General features: G+C 43.0%; 6 protein-coding genes across 12 annotated transcripts in view; 2 read left to right on the plus strand and 4 right to left on the minus strand.

Moving 5' to 3' along the window:
* LOC128254431 (probable beta-hexosaminidase fdl) overlaps positions 1-13,269 on the minus strand; it is a 20,525-nt gene extending 7,256 nt beyond the window's left edge. Inside the window, exon 1 of one of the 2 annotated variants that reach the window (XM_052983540.1) lies at positions 12,737-13,269. Coding sequence is in view for 1 of the 2 variants with exons in the window: in XM_052983538.1 (XP_052839498.1) it covers positions 10,426-10,442 (17 nt within the window). In the remaining variant the exon portion in view is untranslated. Of the gene's footprint in view, positions 1-10,425; positions 10,614-12,736 lie in introns of those variants that run through there. The other variant, XM_052983538.1, reaches the window with a different exon arrangement.
* On the plus strand, positions 1,977-9,484 carry LOC128254432 (neurogenic protein mastermind). 2 transcript variants are annotated; one of them, XM_052983542.1, is made up of 4 exons: positions 1,977-2,410; positions 2,922-3,284; positions 5,754-5,904; positions 7,921-9,484. In XM_052983542.1, exons 2-4 carry the CDS (start codon positions 2,932-2,934, stop codon positions 8,998-9,000), a joined length of 1,584 nt encoding a protein of 527 aa, XP_052839502.1. In that variant the 5' UTR covers positions 1,977-2,410; positions 2,922-2,931; the 3' UTR covers positions 9,001-9,484. The 2 variants fall into 2 exon arrangements, with proteins under 2 accessions (XP_052839502.1, XP_052839501.1); XM_052983541.1 differs by lacking the exon at positions 1,977-2,410 and having other exon boundaries at positions 2,638-3,284; positions 7,921-9,483.
* An 882-nt stretch (positions 13,270-14,151) lies between the features above and the next one.
* Positions 14,152-17,852, minus strand: LOC128254110 (homeobox protein Mohawk-like). Of its 5 annotated transcripts, none has more exons than XM_052982935.1 (9): positions 17,558-17,852; positions 16,905-17,032; positions 16,275-16,822; positions 15,933-16,081; positions 15,426-15,863; positions 15,233-15,334; positions 15,048-15,169; positions 14,813-14,986; positions 14,152-14,623 (listed from the first exon to the last, which is right to left on the minus strand). In XM_052982935.1, exons 2-9 carry the CDS (start codon positions 17,017-17,019, stop codon positions 14,505-14,507), a joined length of 1,767 nt encoding a protein of 588 aa, XP_052838895.1. In that variant the 5' UTR covers positions 17,020-17,032; positions 17,558-17,852; the 3' UTR covers positions 14,152-14,504. The 5 variants fall into 5 exon arrangements, with proteins under 5 accessions (XP_052838895.1, XP_052838896.1, XP_052838893.1 ...); XM_052982936.1 differs by lacking the exon at positions 17,558-17,852 and adding an exon at positions 17,110-17,522 and having other exon boundaries at positions 16,275-16,816; XM_052982933.1 differs by lacking the exon at positions 17,558-17,852 and adding an exon at positions 17,110-17,366.
* Positions 17,853-18,314: 462 nt separating this feature from the next.
* Positions 18,315-20,221, plus strand: LOC128254001 (uncharacterized). Its single transcript, XM_052982759.1, has one exon. The coding sequence runs from the start codon at positions 18,375-18,377 to the stop codon at positions 20,202-20,204; it is 1,830 nt and encodes a 609-aa protein (XP_052838719.1). The 5' UTR covers positions 18,315-18,374; the 3' UTR covers positions 20,205-20,221.
* LOC128254002 (uncharacterized) lies at positions 20,188-21,835 on the minus strand. The gene is made up of 3 exons (XM_052982760.1): positions 20,706-21,835; positions 20,516-20,649; positions 20,188-20,458 (listed from the first exon to the last, which is right to left on the minus strand). Exons 1-3 carry the CDS (start codon positions 21,677-21,679, stop codon positions 20,274-20,276), a joined length of 1,293 nt encoding a protein of 430 aa, XP_052838720.1. The 5' UTR covers positions 21,680-21,835; the 3' UTR covers positions 20,188-20,273.
* Positions 21,836-22,150: 315 nt separating this feature from the next.
* LOC128253765 (DNA-directed RNA polymerases I, II, and III subunit RPABC1) lies at positions 22,151-22,983 on the minus strand. Its single transcript, XM_052982436.1, has one exon. It carries the CDS (start codon positions 22,899-22,901, stop codon positions 22,269-22,271), a length of 633 nt encoding a protein of 210 aa, XP_052838396.1. The 5' UTR covers positions 22,902-22,983; the 3' UTR covers positions 22,151-22,268.
* Between the last annotated feature and the right edge of the window lie 333 nt (positions 22,984-23,316).

The raw sequence follows: 23,316 nt of genomic DNA on the forward strand, positions 1-23,316 counted from the left end.
CACGTTGCCAGCTGCCAACTGTTGAGGGGCGGCGTGACATACAAAAAGGCGTCTTCTGCTCCTCCTGTCCTGGGTGTCCTGAATTGACAAATTTCCTTTCACACAAATCTAAAATTATGCCAGAGATGCACAACTAAAATAGTGGCAACTTTTCTGCGTCGTTCACGGTCGTCGAGCCTGAAACAACCAGGCAGACGTGCTCTTGAGCTCGCGCGACACTCAAGGTACTGGTAACAACTACGGGCACAACTATTACTGTTAAGCCGCCGACGTTGCGCGGATTTCAAGACGCTCGAACGCCGACGAAGCCGTCAACAAACAGTTGGCACGGCCAAAAACACACTTGGAGCGAAAGAGAGAGAAGGTGGTGCACTCAGAAAAACTGAAACCACCCTTTTGAAAGTCAAAACAAATATTTACTCTGATAAAATAACGGCTACAAAGACTATTAAATTCAAATTATTATATTATATACAACGAATATTAAATTGCATGAAAAAAAATCAAATTTATTTTAAATTAAGTTACGTTCCAAACAGTAGTCCCCAATCTACTTCCGTATTTTTAAGATGGGAAATGGGCCCATGGTCTAATATAAATTACTATTGCTTCATTAGATATATAGATTTGTACTACTTTGCATATCATTTCATTTGTTAATCTTAAATGGCACGTTTGCTGATAAAAGCTATTGAGACTATTGAGCCATTGAAAAAACTTTGTTACAATTTTTCTATGTGCACAAAAACCCAGAAAAAAAAGAGCGGGGCTGTAAAAATGGCGTGCAACTATTTACATATGTTCTTGAAACCGCCGGGCGACTGTGCCTGCGATTGTATGCACCTGGCAAAGGCACGGGTATTGCTATATGTACCTATAGTTATAGCTAAACCAGAGCCAGTCCACACTGCCGCTCCCAAATATTGGGAACTCTCCTTAGGCACCGTGCATATGCCCATTTAAATGTTTGCACAGGCAAGAGCGCCATAAATTAAAAGCAAATTTGCCAAAATAATTCGTGAATTTCAATTGGATACTAACGGCTGGCAATTAGGATGATAATTGCATGCGGGTGCTATAAAACGTGGCCGATATGCAAATTAATACATTTCATTGGCGGAACATTTTTAAAATTATTTCTATATTGTGGCTTAATTTGGGGGCCAGCGGATATGTTAAAATGTATGATAAATGGGGCACATTAAAAACAATAGGCCATAGGGCAAACAAATTGTGGTTTCACATTACAAATAATTACTAAATTAAATTATTTTTTAAATTTATTGCAGACCAATAACTTGGTTATTATTAATTATTTTGATAAAATGCTAAAAAAACAATATATCTCCCGTATGAATATTATATTTATTATTAGAGTTTTATACACTTCCTTGCTTTCTAAATTCCTTATTGCATTGAAATAGACCATTTTAAAACCATTTCCTTCGCATAAAATTTAATATATGCAATAGTTTAAAACGATCGTTTTCCACAGCATAATTGCATTCATTTTCAACGCATCACGCATACGCAGCGTGTGCCGTGCAGCATGTTGCATGCTCAATATGCGCGGCATGGACTGTTGCTACTGAGTCGCATTATTATTTATGGCCGTATGCCGTGAAAAATGTCAGTTGGCGACAAGTGTTGTTCAAATGGCATGCATGGTTGCCACAACAACAACAATAGCAACAACATTACAGTAGTATCTACAACAACAGCAGTAATGACAACCCATACGGGCATACAAAAGCATTTGGCGCTCAATTTGACATGAAACGTGCAGGAATAGAGGGAAAACTTGGGGCGACTGAAAGAGATACAAAAGGAAGCTCAATACAAATAGCCGTGCTTGGCCTTTGTCGTTGACGTATCCTTTTTCCAACCCACCCACATTTCCCCACCCCCCCCACCAACAAAAATGAGAAGGAAAGCCACAGAAAAATGGGCAACGCAACTTGTAACAGGCAACCAGCAACAGAAACCAGTAAAAACCAACGAGACGCAGCAGCGGCAGAAGCAGCAGAAAACACGAAGTGCAGAGCCCAAACCGAAGGCTGGTGCTCACTCGGTTACCAAGGCAACTTCGTCGGGCTCACAACAAAAGGATAAGCCAAGCCAAAGTCCTCGTAACAGGACGACCAGACCAGCCAGCAAACTAGTCAGCAAGTCAAGCCGGAGCTCAGTTGCAGCAGCGCAACGCATTTGCCCAGACGCACAACTCGCGATTCGCGGCCAAAACTTAGAGTTACGGAAATAGACTTGCCTTGGCCATCGATCGTTATACTAGCTACACTTGGAAAAAAACGCAGCTAATCCTTAATTGAGAGAATAAAAATGCATATCAAGTTCTCATAATCAGTCAGTGTTGTCTTCTTGTGCTTTATAACGAAAAATCATTGAGTTATAGGTATATACAAAATCACTAAAAATGTGTTGTAAAGTGCCCGTAAAAATTAACAAATAAACAAGTTTCATGAGAATAATATTCAAAAATCAAAATTTTAAAAATAATATAATAAAATTATATAAACTACTTGTGAACATTCCTCTACTATCTTATGTTCCGAAACATAATGTTTATACAATATTTTTAAAATATTTTTGGCAACAAATGTTTTAAAGGTTGAAAAAGCTTATTGGGACTTAAAAATAAATGTTTTTCGTGTAGTGTGACAGCTAGTAATGGTCGTGCAGTGTTGCTGTTGCCTTCGGGTCGTCGCTCGCGAGGGCTAGCTCCTGGCAGTCGCTGTTCGTCCTTGCTGCGGTCTAGTGCCTTTAGCTTTCGCTACTAGCTGCCAGCTTCTAGCCAGGCTAAATGCGACGCCTTTGTTCGGTCGGCGGAGAAGTGTGCGTGTTAATGGAAATGTAATGAGTGCGCTGTGCTAATCGTTATGCAATCGTCTCACTTCGATTTCCAGCCGCAGTGAAATGTCTCTAAAACGTTATGCAACTCTGCTGGCCTTTGGTCAAAACCAAAATCCAAGTCAAAATCACACAACAACATCGTCATTGGTGGTGGCCACAACGGAGGGCATTCCATCATCATCATCGTATGGAAGTTTTAACAGCGAGGAGCTGGTGTCCCAATCCCAGGAGCATATGTCATCCTCGTCCTCGATTTCGACGCACACCACCTACTACACCGGCGGATTGGGGCAGTATCATCAGCAGCGCGGTGGATCCGGATCTGTCATCTCCGGTGTTGGCGGCGGTGGAGGACCTGGTGGACCCCAGACGTATGCAAATGTAGTCAACGGCAATGTGAATCTGCTGCTCGGCGGGTAAGTGTGACAGCTGGAACAACTGACTGATAGCAAGCCAAGTTCAAGAGATGGAAATGCGAAAGAGTGGCACACATCATTTCTGCAACTTTTGCCAAATAGCTGAGCATTCCCCACAATCACTTGCCAATTAATTAATTAGAGTTTGCCCACAAGTTTTGAACAAAAAAACTATTGAAACACTGGAACAAAACCAAAAACCCTTCAAATACTTACATTCCTAAAAAGCTCTTTTAAGAACGTCACTTTAACATATTAGGTAATTCATGAAAAATCTAGTTATCATGGCTGGCATTCTTGGTAACAATTAGCTTATTCTCATAAGTGAGTGTCATTAAATAATAAAAGTTAACCAAAAAGTTTAACTGGGAAAACAGACACACACACACACATGTTTCCAGGCAACCGCAAAGTCAATTATTTGAATGTTTATAGCAGGTCGTAAATTTCAGTAAAATGCTTGCAGTAATTGCCCTATTTGTAGACACTTTTAAGAAGGATATTACGAGCTGCTTTCATAGATCATAATGCCTGGCACCAGTTGATTTATGGGTAGAAGCTGCAAATTAATATACATCAACATTTTTGCCGCCTGCAAGCGAAGATGGCAGGCATCCGTTTTTCTTTTTTGACTGAAAATAAAAATTATAATTGCGCCAAGCCATAAGCATCAGTTCTTGTTAATAAAATGTATTTTCGTGTGCAACCCGAGCTTTTTTTGTTTGAGAACAACAATGCCATAACAAAAACAATGGCATTTTGTTAACACAGTTTTATAGTTTTTTTTTTTTTTTTTTTGATGTCAGCAAACATCATGCGCCACACAAGCCGAAAAACTTTATTTTAACTACGTTTTTATCGATTGTCTTGGGCAATTCATTGAAAATAGCTCGAATAAAAAATGGTTTGGGGGGAAAACGCTCCACATGGCCCGCCGTTGTCTCTGTTTCGCTTTCGCGGAGTGGGAAGGTTGGAAAAACTGGGCCCGAAAGAGGGCTCTAATGAACTGTTGACATGCGAGAAATTGCGTGAGCCGGGGAAAATGAAAAGCTAAAAAAAACAAAGGATGAGCGAGGAGAAGGAGATAAAAAAGCTGGACGGACAAGTGGAACACAATGTTGCATTCGAAAGTAGATTAAGTGACGTCATGGAAATGCCTTGACATACGAAAACGACACGAAGCGGTATTCGACTAAATAAACCAGTGAGTTCAATAGCTGGACGACAGCGCTAAAAGCAAAGTTTGATAGCTGGCAATCAAAATGATAGTTGTGGCAAATGAAACGCATTGACAAATTTAGAAAATTGATTTGGCTACACCATTTAAAGACTTTTTAGATAGAAATTCCATATATAGGAAATAGGTTTAGAAAAAAAAGAAATATAAATATGCTATAAGTTAGATACGAGTTTAGGTCTAATCAATAGGTGCTCAAAAAATAAATGAAGTTATATTTATAAACTTTTATATTATTTATTTATGTTTTCAAATGCTGGATTTAATTTTTTTTCCAGTCTGTGTTATTTTGTGGGACAAGTGTTTTCGGAGCCAAGGGTGGTTAAATGTAGTCTAAACTTATAAGATCAATACATTTAATAAAAGTACCCAACTCAAATAACAATTTGTGTAAGCAAAAACCAATAGTAAATAAAATAAGACTTACTTACACCTACCACACCTACACTGAGTAACCAGCTATTTGCAACCAGCTATTTGCTAAACTAACAAAGTTTATTTAATAATTGACAGCTAAACAATTTTAGGTGAAAGCAATAAACATAAAACCATGTCTAATGGTTTTATGGCTTTAATCCTTTCAACACATAAACTGCTTAATGTCTGCGGACAATAGAAGGTAAATTTGCTTTAATAAAGCTATTAAAATTGTGGCCTAATCAAGAGCTAACAGAATGAAAATTAAGAACAATTTAGAACAATAAGTGCAGCAAAACAATCAAAGATTAATTATAGATCAAAATGAAGAGCTAACAAATTTGCTAAGTAGAGAAACTCACTGTACTGTAATGGCTCATTCAGCTCAAGATAATTGGCAATATTCCTTGTACTCTACGCTTATCAACAGTTGGTTTTGCCATTTGTTTGGATGGAAAATTTATTGAGAGCAAATGCACTATCTAATTAAAACCATATGGTAAGAAAAGTAATTTCCGCTCTGGTTATGTATTAAAGCCAACATTTTGAAGGGAATTCAATGAAATAAATATGAAAGCGGAGGACCGAATAGGCCAACATAAATAAACGCAAACACACAATCATTTGCAATTTGTTGGACAAAATTAATAAATGCCAAAAACGTTATTAATACGATATTGTCATGATGGCCATTTATTGAGCCTTCGCAATTTATTTCACTTCACCAGCTAAGGCAAACATTTCGAAAAATACACGGCTGATATCCATGGAAAAACACTGCATTCACATCCCCGTTCGATTATGTTTCGTTGCAGGGCGATGCTTTCCCTGGTGACAACCATATTGTGTGTGGTCTGCTATTGTTGCCATCGGAATATCAAAAAGCGGACTGAGGCCGCCTACAGGCAGCACCAGCATCAGTGGCTCGAAGGCGATCCCAACATGGAAATATACAGCGTGGAACAGGTGAGTTGTAGTTGTTGTTGTTGCTCCCTGTATCAGTGGCTTTGTACCTCGGGGTCCAGAAGCTTTGTTATCTGACAGCCATATTAGCAAACGGATGTCAACGGCATTCAAAATATAATAGTTATTGAAATCGACATATCCGCCAGCGAAGAGGTAGAATCCATTTCATTAATTAGCAACATAAAGAGATATCAATAATTGTACTCTTTTTACTGTGTACATGGCTTTCTTAGTGGTGGATTAGTAAACAAAAAGTTTATTAAGGTTACATACGTTCTTGGTATGCTGCACAATTTTTTTTGTAATCTTAACAAGTCCTTATAGTCTTAATAAATTATAATTATAAATGGCCAATAGAATATATAGTCTGTGTGATAAATATTCAATAGAATCCAGAGAAAAAAAAATTATAAAGCCAATTATAAATTATGGCATTCCAAACAGTTATGAAATCGACATAACCGCTAGCAAACAGGAAAATTCCCTTTCTGACATTTGTAACTTAACTCTTTCAATTCTGCACATGGCTTATTTAATTTTCCAATTATATAAAAATTCTAAATTGGCAATAGAAGACAAAGTGTGATAGACGATAGACTGTTATTCCTTAAATATTCAGGAGAACAAACTTATTATTATTATTTTGCTTATTCTTAAGAAAGAAATTTTAAAATAATATATATATAAGTATAACAGATCGCAAAGCATTTATCTAAATTTCAATCGATTAAAAGCTAAACATAAATAAGCGGCTAGTTTAAAACGCTGTACGAAAATGAGGTATGACCTCAAACAATTCAATTCCGAATTAAGGGGTAAATAACAATAATGGCAACCAGAAAAGTAATAATATAGTGTACCCTACTTTAACGTAGCAACCAATTGGGTCCTAAAACCACCCACAAATCAGCCATAATTGTCTTTTTTCAAGTTTAAGTCAACATTTCATGAGGACAGTTTAAAAGTAAGTCAGAAACCGAAAGTGAGGAAGGCGAAAAGCAGGGCGGTAATGGATATTTATGTGGCGCATTTAACAGGTGCGACAACGACAAGCAACTGAGTTGACCAAAGGGGCCCGACAATTGTGGTTTGCTTATGGCCACTGCAAGTGCCACACAAGCCGCACTCACTTGGCCATGGGCTTTATTAAGTTACAAACCGCCGGCAGCCCACAAAAACCTCCCGATTCCATCTACTAACACCCACCACCCACCACCCACCACACACCACCCACCACCCACCACCCCCAAAGGCCATCACTCCGCTCATTGTTGTTTGTTGGCCCGATGGGAAACGAGGGAAAAAACGCCGGCAAAAGGCTCCGCGTAAATCAACGTTAGCCTGTCCAGGCACAAATGTCAACTGCGGACAGAACGAGTCGGATTTCTAGGAGGTCGAAATGGGTGGGTTGCAGATTGCGCGGCAGAGACAAATAAATTTATGATGTGTGCAATTTAAACTTCTTTATTTGATCGCGTAAATTGTGCTTGTCCACCTCGTCTCCATTAAGATGGTAAATTACAAACGGCCAAATGGAGATCGGTAATTACTCACGACCTGGGGGAACCTAAATAGTCAAAGAGCTTTGTTTTAAGGAAATGTAGGATCTCTGTGAAGCAAAAGTTTAAGTATAAATTTTAATTTACTAAGTTAATATAGTTTTATATAATTTATGGGTGCTTTATCCACAATGTTTTTTTTTTCATCTCCAATCCAAATTAAATTTTTTTTGCATAGGTATAGCATTCGCTATATGTGTGCTTGTTTTTTAAAATGTGTTGGTAAATGCACTGCCATAAGGCAATACTTTTTAACAAATAAATAAAATAATTTAAATATTTATATATAAAATTCAATTCAAGTTTATTGTCATGTTTGTAAAATTCTGCTTTAATATTAGTAGCAAATAGTACTAATAGTAAATTAATAATCAAACAAGTCAGTATTGAGCACCCCTGATCCTTTGCCTATTTTGTCATTCTTCTAAACAATTGAAATTCTTCATGTACTTTTCAGTGCTACGAGACATCTGGCCTGTTTCTGGGGGACTCCACAGATGGGCTGTCCGCCGTGCCCGCCCTGCACCACGAACCACCGCCCTCGTACGACGCGGTGGTGCTGCACGAGCAGCAACTCCACCAGCAACAGCTGGAGCAGCAGCAGCAGCAGCAATTGCAGCTGCAACTGCAACAGCAGCAGCAGCAGCTACTGATGCAGCGCGTCTCACCGCCGCCGGGATACCGATCCTCGCTGGACATCAGCGGAGGGCAGGGACAGAGAACGACTAGCTTCGGTCGCGGCACACCCGATGGCAGTGGGGATGTGGCCGTGGCCAGTGGCAGTGCTGGAACTGGAGGCCTGCTGGTCAACAAGCAGTTGCAGCTGGCCCTGAACGCCCAGTCCTGCTGCTCATTGCAGCGGGCCGAGGTGGAGAGCATGTGGAATGCGGCGGCGGCGGCGGTGGCTGCCCGCAGCGGAAATTGCCTGGAAATGGAGACGCTGCAGGTGTGCAAGCCGGCGGCCCAGAATATCAGATTGAACACCTTCGGGCGGCGGTATTTGCAGCAGAGCCACCAGCACAGTGCCAACCACTACCGACGTGGCTGTCCGCTGTGCGGCAAGTTCCGTTACGAAGGCGAGGCGGAAGATGAGCCCCTAACTGCCGCTCTGTCCGTGGAGAGCGGTCTCAATATGAGCGGGCGCAGAGAGGAGCCGGCCCTGTGTCCCTGTCCCAGCGACATCGATAATGGCAACCACATTTCTGGCGATGCCCAGCAGGAGGACGAGGCCAACGGGAATGTTCAGGAATGTTCCACTAGGGATGACTCCATACCGTCTATACCCACAAACGCTGTCAATGATGAAAATGACAACGCAGCAACGTCGGACTCACCAGCAACATCCCAAAATGACAAAGGACCGGAGATGGAGGTGGAACAGGAGCTGGATCAGGCAATGGGCCAACAGGTCGAACAGGATTTGAACAACATTAACGAAAACGGCATCATCAGCCTGGACATGAGTAAAATCATTGACAGATCGGGACTGCCCACATACGAGGGAGCCATCAAACTGGAGTCCAGTGGTTATGTGTGAGCCCCATTAGGAATTTATATTGGTTAATACTCTGTAATTCGAAAACCTTCAACACAAGTGTGCTTAACTATGATTAAGGTACGGTTTAAAGAACCCAAAATTTTAAGTTTCGGTTTTAAAGATGACTTAGATCTTACTACAGTTAAACAAGAATAGCACTCTTAAAATGTACTAATAGTATATACCATTAATTTCTATGAGAAGTTTTGAGCTTATGAAGGAATTATCCGCTGTGGTAAGAGAGAAAATGTTAAGCAAAAACGAAAACAATAATTTAAACGTTCAAGTGTTTAGACATAAGCCCATGCATATCCCTGTAAATGTTCGTTTCGAATACTCGTATCAATAAAATCAAAAGCTGTAATTGAAAGCAACAAGCGACTTAATAAGTAACCTCAATTCGCAACCTTTGCCTTATTACAAACGCAGTTTTGAGTTTATAATGCTCGGTCGAAGGCAATCCGATTGATTTTGAATTAAATACGGGGCGGATAAAAAAAAGGAAACCAGAGCAAAGAATGGCATGCAAACAAATCGTCAAAGACAACGGCCAGATAACAGTCAACACCACCCACTTTTCTCAACCCGCTTTAGTTTTTCCGTTTTTCTTGTCCACCGCACCTACCTCAGACAGACAACGGGGTTTGAGACTCTGTCCCCTTTCGTCTGGTTGATTTGCATGAGGGGATTAAGGGAAATTCAAGGAGACAAGGGTCACCAGGTCGGCTACGCGATGCTCTTACTTTACTATACCAACTCACTTTAAACAATAAGTAGAGTGCAAAATATTTATACTCTTAAGATAAATTATTAATTTTAGGTCTAATAAAATATACAGCTAGCAATCTGAATAACAAAAAAAAAAAATCATGAAATACATATAAGCATACGCACTCTACGCTCACTTAGCATAACTTTAAAACATCTCCAAATTGTACGAACTCCACCTAATTTAGCACAAATTCATATACCCAGTTCTTGAAATTTAAGTATTGCAAAGGTATTAGCTAACACAAATCGTTAGCAATTGTCGTTTGGACAAGCGATGACAAAACGAAGGGGGTCAGCCCCTAGAACTCTTGTTTCTCTGAACTACCTTTCTTTTGCCCTCGTGCCACATTGAAATGGTAACAAGAAACTTGTTAGTGGCTCTCTTCATTGTGAACAATTTCATTTGTCGACCAGGTGCAGAGGTAACCAGTAAGCCGCCAGCTTGTGGCGTTTATGCAACCTTGAAATGCTTAAGTGGGTGGGAAACGAGGATCGTAATTATTATGCATGCATCGACTGAAAGGCCTGGGTTACACTTGAGATCACATTAAAGCCAACTCAACTTCAACTCAACCCAATCAAAACGTCTCTAACATGCTTTGTTTATTTCTAAATCACTAGTTGCATGATTTTGCTTAGCCTTAACACTCGTACCGTCGTGTCAGCAGCATTTGAATCGTTTCGTTTTCGTTTCGAATTCTTCACGTGAGCACCGGCAACAAGTAGAATGAATTTAATTTTGGTTTATTTATGGCCATGCCAGCGAGATTTCTGGGCGACGTATTAACACAGTTTCGTTGCTCCGGCCAAGAGGAGCGCGCGTTGTTGATAATTGCAAACTGAAAGCGATGCGTCTGCCGCTGACGGCGGCATAACAAGTCGCAGCCGCTGCTGCCGTTGCCGCTGCCGCTGCCACTGCCGAGTGGCAACCACAGCTGGGGGGGGAAAATGGGGTAAAAGCGGGCGAAAATGGGTGGGAAAATGATAGAAAAGAGAGCGCCAGACGCCTGCTAATGTGCATTTGTGCAGGCCAAACAAAATAGAGCGGCGAACGAGAGCTGAACATGAAACTGAACTGAACCGAGCTGAACTCATGGGTGTAACTGGGCGGTATTGTTTTTTTTTTGATTTTTCGGTGGCATCACAAACTGCGCAGCACCGCCGCTTGACCCTTTCCATCGCCCGCGTTCGATTTATTAATAACACCAGCAGAGGCACACGAGGGCGAACCGAATGGGCGAATGGAAAACGGTTGGTTTGATGCCATGGGACGTAAGGTGTGAGTACAAGCACTTTGCCAACAGCCTCTCGTATTTATAATTGCTGCAAATTGCCGCTTAAAAACTTGTGTTCCTGCCGGGGCATCGGGCCAAACTACTCGAACCACTTTCGACGATGTCATCATCATCATCATCGCTGGGAGTGCCAGGCACGTGCTTAAAAATAGACTCCATTGGGCCACTAGATATAAACCATTTGGCATTTGGTATGACCTACAAATTCATATCTCAATAATAACAACAAAAGCCGAAATTTTAAATGCTCTTTATATAAAATTGCAACAGCGAAAGTAGACTAGATGTAAACCATTTGGCATTTGATATGAACTAAAAACTCGTATCATGTTGGTACGAAAAAAAGACGAAGCTCTTTATTTAAAATTGCTACTGAAAATGTTTAGTATAATAAAACCAATCAGAGATTGTTGTTCTTAAAAAAAGCAATTACATCACAAACATTCTAACATTTGTTTTTTATACAAAATAACATTTTTTACATTTCAAGGCATATTTCCAACAATATTTCTTCTGCAGGAGCAACGCAATAAGAAACTGATAACAAAATTGTATTATATACGCGGCAAAAAAATAAAAAATTTAAAATAATATTTTGTTTTGTACAGAAAAGCGATAGAGATACATTTAGAGATAAGGCGCTGGAATTTCTCAATTAGAGCTGGCAAGACGCATTGTTTCTATATCGCTTCTGTTCCCTATATCACCAGTGTGGGTTCTCTTGCAGTTAGGTTCATTATGTAGTAGACAAGATTACGACAGTAAAAAATAAAGCAAGTCATGAGGCAAGTGGGCCACAGAGTCACAATGGAGAGAAGAAAACCGAAAGTAAAAGTGCAAATAACAAATAGCCAAAAAATATGCCGGCACACGTACGAGCGCACTTTCAAATTCACAGTGGCATCGGATTTCATCAAGAGGGATGGCTGAAATAACATTTTCTAAATTTAAAAATGTTTAATTTTCAATTAATTTTAAAACTTTGTTCAGTCAGGAGGTTGCGATCTTAAATTACTTTTACATAAACCTACCTTTCTAGAGGCAGACAATTGTGGTTTTTGTTTATTAAGTTATTATACTCTAATGTCAGAATTGTTTATAAAAGACTTAAACAAGGATTTCCCAGAAGAGTAAAAAGCGAGGGTCGAACAATAGTTTGCTATATGTTCGCAAACGGGTTAAAAATCTTAAAAAAACTAACTAAAATCGCATAAACATTTAAAGCTCGAAATTTTATAAAACTGTATCTCTAACGAGCGATCGTAACGAAATATTTTTTGGTATTTAGGACCTGGGATGTTTTGACCGTTTCATGTCGGTATATCATTTTTATTGTTTTTGTGAAACTGATTGTCTTGCGAGGTTTTTAAGTCTAATATTGAATTGGAATTGGTTCTGGTTTATAGATTAAAGGGATTAATACGTGCTACAATTCTGAAATAAGCATGATCTTTTCAAATGATTAAAAATATGTATTATAGGTATTTTACAGAATGCCTGTATGGGGCTTGCCCTGTATTCTTTTAAGGTAAATCCGAAACAAAGCTGTTTAATAGGGGGCTTTTGGCCCCTGCCTTCAAACAATGCCTACGCCCATGCCCAAACACACACACACACACGCACATATGCATAAATACTGCGGACAAATGTAGGTAGACCTATAGACTTACCCACACTGCGGATGGAAATGCTCTTTGCATGTCCTTATTTCCTGTGTTTCCTCTTCAGGACCAAATTACAGACGGTTTCGGGGTGCGGTGATGAAAGTAGTACTTATTGCCTCGATTCTAGGGTGTTGCTGGTGCGGTAAGATAAGCATATAGGCAAGGAGTGCGACTTGCAGGTGTGGTCCTAAGTAACAGTCTATATTTGCTATACTGCTTTTGCTATTGTGCGTCGGCAGACTTTACATTTTAAACATGGGCATCCGAATCGAAATCAACTTATTTGTGCTGTAATTTACACAAAGTGCACACGACGACAATGAGAGCGAGCGAGACGGCGTATGCGAGTGCGGAAAATCGGTCTGCACTTGAACAAACTTCATTAAAAACGTCTGCCGTACAGTTTGCCGTTCTCTAGACATTCGGACATTAATTAAACCATTGCACTTCCCGTTTCTGCCATTGGCGTAGTTAATTGTTGTGCGGGGAAAACATTTATTGCAAAAAAACAAAAAACAAAATCGGCAACTGACCGTTTTGTGAAAGTGCGGAAATACCGCGCTTTCTTGGCATTTCAAAATATACCATAAATCTAAAAATACTAATAGCCTTATTAATATTAAAAGTAACGTCTATATGTTTAAAATTTGTTCTTATGGGCTATACCAGTGTAATCCATGAAAAAATAGAAACTACTTACTAAAATGTTTGGAAATTTTTTGCACATAACAGGGTAAGGTAAGCTCAAGAAAAAAAATAAATAAAACTCCAATTGCTGACATGATTCCGGTCGAATGAGTGGCTGGAATCAGAAAATTCAAAAAGATTTTGAAAGCTAAATATATAATATATACACAATAACCTACAATCTTAAAAAAATATTAAAAATCTACAAAATGGCGTCGATTCGAAAAAAAAACGTTACTTTTTAAATTCTGCCAAATAGACAATTTTCAGCCAAACCAAAACAACACAAATACATCGCTAACAAAATGCCGAGGGGTGGCCAAAACAGCCGCCATCAAGGCAAACATAACAATCTATAGCTAAAATCAATTATTGTTTCGTATACTTTTTTCACATATCAGCTTACTCACGCAATGTGTATTCTGAAACTAAATTGAATTCCGAACAATTGGCTCTATTTATACCCACATTTCTTAGGAACACCCATCGTTACTTAAAGAGCGCACAAAAGAGGTCAAACTTATAACTTTATAAGTGATAATGAAAACACCAAAACAAGTTTAAATATAAGTTCTTATTCTGCAAAATTCTTTTTCAAAATAATTATTTCTATATAGGTTATCACTAAGGTCATCATATCGACTGACAGCCCTAAATTCGACTGGGATTGTAGTAATTAACAAATAAAAAAATTTTAAACTGCTATTTTATAAATTTGCTTTCCAATCCATACATTATTATATGGCAAATGCACAGATTTTTGGTTTATTTAAATACCAGAAGTGTTTACACAATCATTTTATAAGTTTGAAAAGGGTTTTCCGTTTAAAACAGCTCAATTGTACGTAAATTGACATGGTGGATATGCATATTTGACTAAGCAATTGCGGTGTGAAATTGTTCTAATGATTTGTACAATAAGTTAGTAACCTACTCGGTTAACATAATAACAAATGCCTAAGCATAAAGTTTGGCTGTAGTACGCGCATAAACGGCTGTTCAATCGAATTACTAATATATATAAATATATACACTCCTCTGTACATCGGATCGTCGAGGTCTGTTGCGTCGGTAGTTACTTGGGCTCCTAGTCACCCATGTAAACGAACTCCTCGTCCTGGTTTCCATCGGTTTGGCGAACAGCCATGGCAGTTTCCACTAGGTAATAGAGACACTTGTACTTGTCACGCTCTTCTCGACTGATACCTGCAAGGAATTGATTTGAAGATAAGAAAATATAAGAGCATAATGTAAATACAGCATTAGCTCGAAGAATTTTTAAAACTATTTTTAATTGATATTAAACCAATTTTTTTTACCGCTGCAGTATATAACGACACCCTATTGTTCTTAATTCAAGTTTACTTTTAGCGAAATTAAAATCATAAAACTTACTCTGCGATGGCGGCGTGGTCTGAGTTTGACCAGTTTCCGCATCGGTGGTGGAAAACATATCTTCCGCCTGCAGATTATGAGTAATTTCCTGCTGATTGGAGCTAGCCAACACAGAGCTATCGAATCCAGTGGCCTGCAGAAGCTCATGATTGGAAACCGCCAACTGTTGGTTGCCTGTTAAAGTGCCAAAAAATATATTAAAGTATATATTAATCCGCTTTAATATATAACCCACCTTCACGCTTTGTAACCTGCTGGCCAACGTTGTAGTAGGCGGATCCTTTAGAAGCAGAAGCCTTAGATGTACTAGGATTGCTGCCAGCCGAGGTGGCAACCTCCTCGGTGGTAAAAACGGTTCTGGAAAAGGCAAACACCGCACTTTGGAAGAGCCTGTCAATAAGTAGTTGCTGCCATACTCACTTCATCACGCTCTGCCAGTCGTCGGAGGTCTCGAAGCGCACCTCCTCCTCGCTGTTCTGCTCGCAGGACTCGTATCCCTGGCCGCTCTCCTCGCCCTCGGATCTGGGAATAAAAGAGGACTCTTAGCACTGCAGGAATTAATTGGCAGCGGACTTAGGCTATGTAGTTTGGTCTCTGGGAGCTGAATTTGTACCTAGGGGCCACCACAAAGCCGCCGTATTCGTCCTGATAGCAGTACATGGTGGCCGTCTCCTGCTCCTGCTGCTGCTGCTGCTGCTCCTGATGCTGCTGCTGATGCTGCTGGTTTCCAGACTGCGTCTTTGGCTGCTTGCTCTTCTCACCGACAGTATTCTTTCCGGTTGCCTGCCGCTTTTTTCCGCGCTTTGGAGGACTTGGCTTCTTCTCGTCATCGAACTCCGGCGGCAATTGGCCAAACATGCTGTACGGCAATATGGAGGAGCTCGAGCTGGAACTGGAGCTCACAGCGTTGCTGCTGGAGCCGCCCGATGATCCTCCGCTGGCGGCCGCCTTGCGCATTTGATAGTTCTGAATCTTGTCGATCATGGTTGCTTGCAGCGAGGAGTGCAGACTTTGGAAGCCCGACGGGTTGTTTGCTATGGCTTGCTGCCAACTTGGTGGTGGAGGAGGATTGGGATAGGTGGGAAGAAGTGACTTAGACTAGAGAAAGGCGAGTATATACCTGTAGATGACGCTGTCATCGTACTCGGGCTCCATTTTGACGATCTGCCCGTTGGGACCCTGGACATACTGTTCAAAGTTGGTGAGAACATTGGCAATGCCCTCGTGCATCTCCCCGGCGCCATCTACCTCCTCAGTGGCACCAACGACCTGGAATTAAGGTGGTTAAATTAATCTCTCTAACCTATATCAATATATATAAACAAAACAGTCTACTGCAAATCTAATAATCAATGCACTGACTAAACCAGTAAGACTGTCATTAATTTGACTTTATTCATTTAACTAATTTGTTAATATTTTTCCATAAAAATTTACCCTTGTAAATCATAGAGATAGTTACCACTTCGGAGGCGGGACTGCCATCTATAGGGTTTGGCGTGCCGGCCAGGTTTAAGCCTATAGTACTAGATCCTGAAGAATTCGGGCTGACTTTCTTGCCGCGTCGCGAGATGGTGAAGTGCAACGGATCGTTACCCTCGCGCCGGATCATCTCTGGCAGTATGCGGCGTCGGGCGTTGATGAACCAATTGCATACCTGCAGCACTGTGAGATTGGCTTCCTGCGACAAGGTGAACTTCTCGGCATCGCTGGGATAGGCATTATAGCGGTGCTCGTAGAGCCACCGCTTCAGAATCTTCACCGAGTGCTTTGGCAGATTTCCACGACGCTTGCGCAGCGATCCGTTGATGTCGATGTGGTGCTCCGTGTCCACCAACATGTCGTGGTAGTTCTGCACCTCGCTGCCATCCACGACGCCCTGTTCGGGGGTCAGGTCCTCCTCCACAATGCCATCGGCGGAAAGAGTGTCCATAACAGCCATGGAGTCGTCGGCGTGAAGGGAATCGTGGTCTAAACTAGAGTCCGAGTGGAAGTGGTCGCGACCTGCAGCTGATACAGGGATTAGCCAGAGTTGGGACAGGATCTGCAGAGGATTTTGGCATGGACTACCCGCAAAAAAACGCCAACTCACCTTCGCTCTCGAGAAGACTTGCCTGGACATGCGCCTCGTGCATCATGTCCTGGATATTCTGGCGCACCTGGCGATCCAGGACCATGCTGGACTCTTCCTGTTCCGGCGAGATCATTTCAGCTCTGAGCCTAAAGGCATTCGAGAAACACCATTAGAAAAAGACACACGAAAAAATAAGTTTAAACGAATGGAAACACTTATTTACACGAAATATTTTTGATTTCTTGTTAAAGTTTTCGGAGTGAAAATGAAAACTTGTTGTGCTGACACTACGGGCTTTGGAAACTAACTGACTAAAATGGAAGGCAGACAAATCCTTCAGACACCAAAGTCATGGCAATCTTATTTTTCGAAACCAAATTTCAAAATTCGATTAAAAGTTTTCACCATCATATTAGAATGTCTTTTGCCTATAATTTCTTAGGCAAAATTAAGTTAAAGGCGTTAAACTACCTTATTATTTAATTAATAATATTTTAATGAAAATTTAAATTTAAAAGAAGTTGATGAATATCGATAAATATCGCACAGGTATCGCTTTGCACACGAGAGACCATGACATATAACATGTCAAATTGACACTTTAGCCAAAATATTTTGACAAATTCACTGGGCGCGTAAATAACGGGCATCTTGATCACCCGGGGATTCACCTGCAGTATCCAAATAGTTGTCACTGGCATTTAAATGCACTATTCACTTGATTTTCGAGAGTTTTTGCCCTCGGCCCCTCGATCTAGATGGATTAGGATTACGGTGACGGTGCAGGGTCGTCAGTAGCGCCGGATTGTTTTCATTTCAAGTGGGACTTGTTTTAAACTGCGCGGGAGTAAATAGGATCGTAGATTTGCCGATTTTCAAAGGGTTTTCCAAGCGTTTTCTTCGTTTTTCCTCCGCTTGCCATAAAAACAACAACAATGATAGTGACGGAATCAGTTCGATAAGCGCTGAGGTGCGATGTTGCCTATCGCCGATAACAAAGTAATTAACTAGTTCCGAAGTCAACCGCAGCTCAAATTCAAATATTTGCGCCAGGATTAGAAAAGTACTGAAACACTGAATGTTAATTTAAATGCTTTACTAAAAGAGCCCCAAAATACTTACCCAACTCAAAAGCTTTATATGTATATGTTTTCAAGTATTAACAAAAAAAAAGTTTTTGTGTATTGAAGGATTTGAATATCAATTTTGAATAGCACAGTGATAAACTAGTTCCGAAGTTAACCGCAGCAGAATTTTAAATATTTGCGCCAAGATTAGGAATGTCATGTTTGTTCTAGCAAAAACGCAAGATTTTTATATAAATTTAATACAAAAGATATGCCTAACACAAAAGCGTTCTATTTGTATTTAAATGTTTACAATAACATTTTTTTAATTGAAGAATTTGAATAATAAATCGGTATATTTCGAAAGTGCACGTGCGGTCACACTCAAGAAAGTATTGTAATTTTGTAAACAAAACAAACAATGGAATGCGTTTTGGACGAGGAGTTGTTGGCCAACATAAAACGTAGTGACCAGGAGGACGAAGATGAGGACGACGACGATGACGAGAAGATGCAGATGGTGGAGGAGCAGCAGCCGCCGGTGGCACTGAATGCGTCCTTCAACGGCGAGGACGCTGATCCGCTTCAGGACTCCACTGATTTTCCCTGGATCTTCGAGGACAGCGATGTCCTGCTCACCGAGGACCAACTGGCGAAGGAGGAGTCCTTTCGGCCGCCAGCTGCCCCAAAGCGAGGCCGTGGTCGTCCAGCCAACAACTCCGGCCAATACACATCCGCCAGTGGTCAGATGTGGAGCGCCACCAGGGATACACAGGTGCGACCTCAAAAGGGTCTACCAATCCTGGGACAACAAGCCTGTGGCAAAGGACCCGCCCGCCAAGTGTCCAATGCCGTGGAGGCCTGGATGCTGCTCTTCGACGATGAAATGCTGCGGTCTCTGCTACGCCAGGTCAACGAACAGCTGCGCAAGCGGCGGACGACCACGACAGTACAGCGACCCCTGGACATTGTGGAGCTGCGGGCTTACCTCGGCCTGAGCTACCTTTGCGGGGTGTTCCGCAATGCCCGGCACAGTGGGCCGCTCGAGGAACTGTGGACCCTGGAGCTAGGCAATGCCATATTCCGGGCATCCATGACACTGGCCCGGTTCGAGAGCATTTCCGAGTGTCTGGCGGGCAACTGCGGCTGGGCTGAGGGCCAGAAGCTGTGGCAACGACTGCTCATCAACTGCCGATCCTACTACGGCTGCAGCAGTTGGCTGGCCGTGGATGAAGCGCCCTGCTCGGTGGCCAAGTCGCTGATGACCCTGTGCTGCGACGCCCGAACGCTGTACATGGCCAATGCCGTGGTGAGCAGGAACCAGAGATGCCCGGACCGGGATGTGGAGCAGTTGATTTGCGACTTTAAGACCACCGGGAGAAATGTGACGCTGGGCGTGCGACACCTGAGTCTCGTTCAGTCAGAGCAACTGAGGCAGCGCCAGATCAGCTCGCTGGGATTGCTGGAGACTAGTTCGCCAGATTGGCCGCGTCAGTGGTCATCCGAATCCACCGTGTTCAGCGGCTCCTCCAAGCTCATTCCCCTCGATGGCGAGGCGGTTTTCTGCTGCGGTCTCAGCCCTCAAGTGGATGCTCTGCAGGCCTATCAAGAAACCTCACATGCCTGCCAACAGTTCCACGAACTCTCGCAGCGCTTCAGCACAGCCCATGCCACGCCCAATGCCCTAAGGACACAGGTCAATCCCTTCCTGCAACTACTCCATTTCGTGCTGAATGCGGCGGCTGTCAACTCCTGGATCCTGCTGCGACTTTCACCGAAAAGCGATGCTGCGGCCATGGAGCAGCGTGACTTTCAGCGCCAACTGGGACTCTTCCTCACCCAACAGAGGTTGCAGCGACGCCTTCAGCGCAGATCCACGAGCACATCGCTGGTGATGCGGCTGCAGATCTGCGAGATCCTGGGCCAATCCAGTCAGCGGCTGCTCAGCGAGGCCACCGGCGAGGCCAAGCTGAGCCACAGCGTGGGCCTGCTCACGCCGGACAAGATGGGCCTGCCGGCGGGCGTTAGCCTGGCCAGTCGCTATGGCGAGAAGCATCGCCGCTGCAAGCCATGCGCTCGGAACAAGCGTGGCACCAAATCCCGGACGCGGTGTCAACAGTGTCTGCAACATCGGTGCGGCAACCACCTGATCTCACGCTGCTACGAGTGCGTGGGCATCCTGCCGGGCCAGCCTCTGCCCGAGGGCAACATGCGGGATGAAGGCGGCGGCTCACTTGAACGTGGACATTAAATAACATTTATTGAAGAGTCGCTACTTTCTATTGCTCAATGGTGCAAACACTTGTGCTTAAACTGACAACTAGAACTTGTACTGGAAGGACTTGGGCGCCTTGTATTTGCTGGCCGCTCCCGACGAGTCCAAGGGTTCGCTCTGGTCGAGGAACAGGCTGAGGAACTGTTCGTTCTGCAGCTCGTTCAGCGGCATCTCCAACTCGCTGCAGGATTTCACAATCTCAGCGCAGGCGCGCAGATCCTTGCGCAAGTCTGCAAAAAAGGTATGGGAGTTACTTGGTTACTTAGGGCGAGCAACTCAGGACTCACATTGATAGTTGAAGAGCAGGCTGAGGCAGCTGGAGCAGGCTGAGCGCTGCTGATGCTGCAGAAACACCTCGATAAGACGATGCACGGCATCCACGTTGTTGCGGCCCAGGAATGAAGAGCATAGGGGACTGGCTCTGGACAGAAAAAGAGGATTAAGACTACAGTTTTTTAGAAAATTGAGAAAGCGAACCTCCGCTCTACCAGCTCTTGCAGCTCCTTGTAGTGCTCGAACAGTTCACCCGCTGATTTCTGGTCACAGAACCAATCGCTGGCGAAACACTGCTTCCACACACAGGCCACCACGAAGATGTCCTTGTGCTCGCGGTGAATGGCGCGTGCCACCTCCAGCAGCGAGACCAGAACGGCTTCGCTCTTCTGGGCCAGAGTCTCCTCTGAAATGGTACGGAAAGCCGTTCGCGCCATTTTCCTGCCCTCCTCCGAGGTCATGCTCAGGCCATAGCCGCGATGGAGGGTCATCAGAGCCACGTCCGCGTTCCCATTGTTCCACAGCGCAATGGCGCGAAAGGGAGCCAAATCCGCGTAGGTCTGGGAGAAGGGGTGCTCCAGCTGGCGGCACGTGTCCGCCAAAGCCTCAAGCTGATGCAACTTGCGCTGGGCACTCAGATACTTCAAACACGAGACAAACACCTCGTTAGAGGGCAAGAGATTGCATCGGATGCACTGCCGGATAAGGTAGAGGAAGTCCAGCTTGTTCTTGATCTCCAGCGTGGCCATCAGCAGGTTGTCCAGCTGCGCCTGCGACAGCGATCGGATGTCCAGTCCCAGTTGGGGGGACCGCAGTGCCTTGAGATCGCTCATCATGCCCTTGGACATGAGACCCACGTTTTGGCTAAAGGTGGTGGTAGTGCTCTCCGCAGGTGCTGCCACATTGCTGTTGGCATCCTTCTCAAGGCCAGAGGATTGCCCCTTCATCAGGCTGTCGCGCAGCTCCTCCCACTTCTGGGTCTTCCGTGTGACCAGGTCGTTGGTAAAGCAGTCGATGGCGTTCATTTGCGTCGACTTCCGCCTCTGGCGCTGCGTTCCCGGCCACAAGAAGGCGGCAATGTAGTTCTGGAACCGCTGCAGACCCTTTGGCGATCCGGGTGCACCTGCTCCGGTCACCGTGGTGGTGCCGCTGCTCGTCAGGCGGGTCAACATGGCCATGGTCACCTGCTCCTCCGCTGCTCTAGACACGCCTCCTACGACTCCTTCGCCTCGCTTTCGTTTCTTGTTGTATAATTGTGTATTTTCTCGCTATTTCTCTGTTTTTTGTTTTCATCAGTGTGACCGTCGCTGGCCCAGGACGAATTGCCATCATTTGGGTATTGATAAAAGAATAACGGTTGCCAGCCATCCACGTAGTGTCGAATTTTGAATATATATTTAGTTATATTATTCCATATATGGAAATAATTGTTCATGTAAGAGACAATAAAAAAAAAATTTTTAATTTTGGAGGCGACACTAAAAAAAACAAAGCCAAAAATAATTACCTTATATACTTATGTTTCAACTATGTGAAATTTCGTAAGTCTCGTAAAGAGTTCTTATAGGGCCATCATTATCTATCGAACAACAAAATATTTCTCAGACAAGTAGTAAAAATCAAAACTCAACCCACTAAAAACACTCAAGAACCTTTGAAAAGCTAGCGATTTATTGACGTTATAAAAGTCGCTGTCTCTCCCTTAAATCATAGAGTTCTTAAGCTACATATTTAGATCGGGGAATCCCTGAAGAGTCTGTGGTCCCATTAGCACACCAACCGGTAGGAGATGTACCGACCGGCCGTCTCCGAAGAGCGGATGATCTTGACCACCTGGCCGCGCTTCAGTCCGAAGTAGCGTGCCACCGGATCGCCCGCCTGGATGCGCATCAGCATGTTCTCCTTCAGTTTGTAACGGCTGAGCAGCTCCTGCTTCTCCTCGACGGTCATGACCACGTGCTCGGGCACCAGTTCGTGCTCCGTGATGTTGATCAGTAGTTCCGACTCCAGGAACTGCTCGAGGATGTATTTGGGGGCCATGTCGACGAGGGATTGCTTGGCAGAGGGCGTCATTCCGCCCTGCACAACCACAATGGCCCGGTGGATATTCTCCTCCTGCATGCGGGTGCAGTACGTCTTGATGGTCTTGATGCCGATCTTAGGCTCCTCGGGGAAAAAGACGAACATTTGGTCCGTGGGATCGTCGTTGTGGGCCACCAAAACAATTAAATCGGAGCGAGCGGGTCGCTTTTCGCTGGGTTTGTCGCCGAACATCTCCTTGAATTGTTCCAAAGTCTGATCCAACTCGTCCTGGGTCACCAGGTAGCCGCGATCGTGGCTCAGTTGCATGATGGTCTTGCGAATGCGCCACAGTTTGTACGTTTCTGCCTCGTCGTCCATTCTTACTTTGCAAAATTAACAATTTCGAAATTATAAACAGAGCACGCGGAAGGGCAAATAAAAAGTATGACCGTTGCTGGATGTGCTAAAAAAACCAGGCATTTTAAAATGTAAGCAAAAAGGTTCAAAACACCGATAGGTTGGCTTAAGAAAACGGTTTGAAATCTTACTAAATATAATGCCAATTAGATTTTAGAATTTGAATTCTAGATAGAATATTTTTTAAATTTTAAAATTATTATTTCAGTCTTTTCTGGCGTACCTAAAACATTTCTTAAGTAATAAAATATGGGTAAATACTTAGCTAGGAGTAATAACACTTGGATTTTGAAATTCTAATTCCAATTAGAAGTTATACAAAAATGTAATTTTTTTATATAAGGGCTTTCTAGGCTGCTTAGACCAATTTCTAAAA

Source organism: Drosophila gunungcola, assembly GCF_025200985.1.
Source record: "Drosophila gunungcola strain Sukarami chromosome 2R unlocalized genomic scaffold, Dgunungcola_SK_2 000004F, whole genome shotgun sequence".
Lineage (NCBI taxonomy): Eukaryota > Metazoa > Arthropoda > Insecta > Diptera > Drosophilidae > Drosophila > Drosophila gunungcola.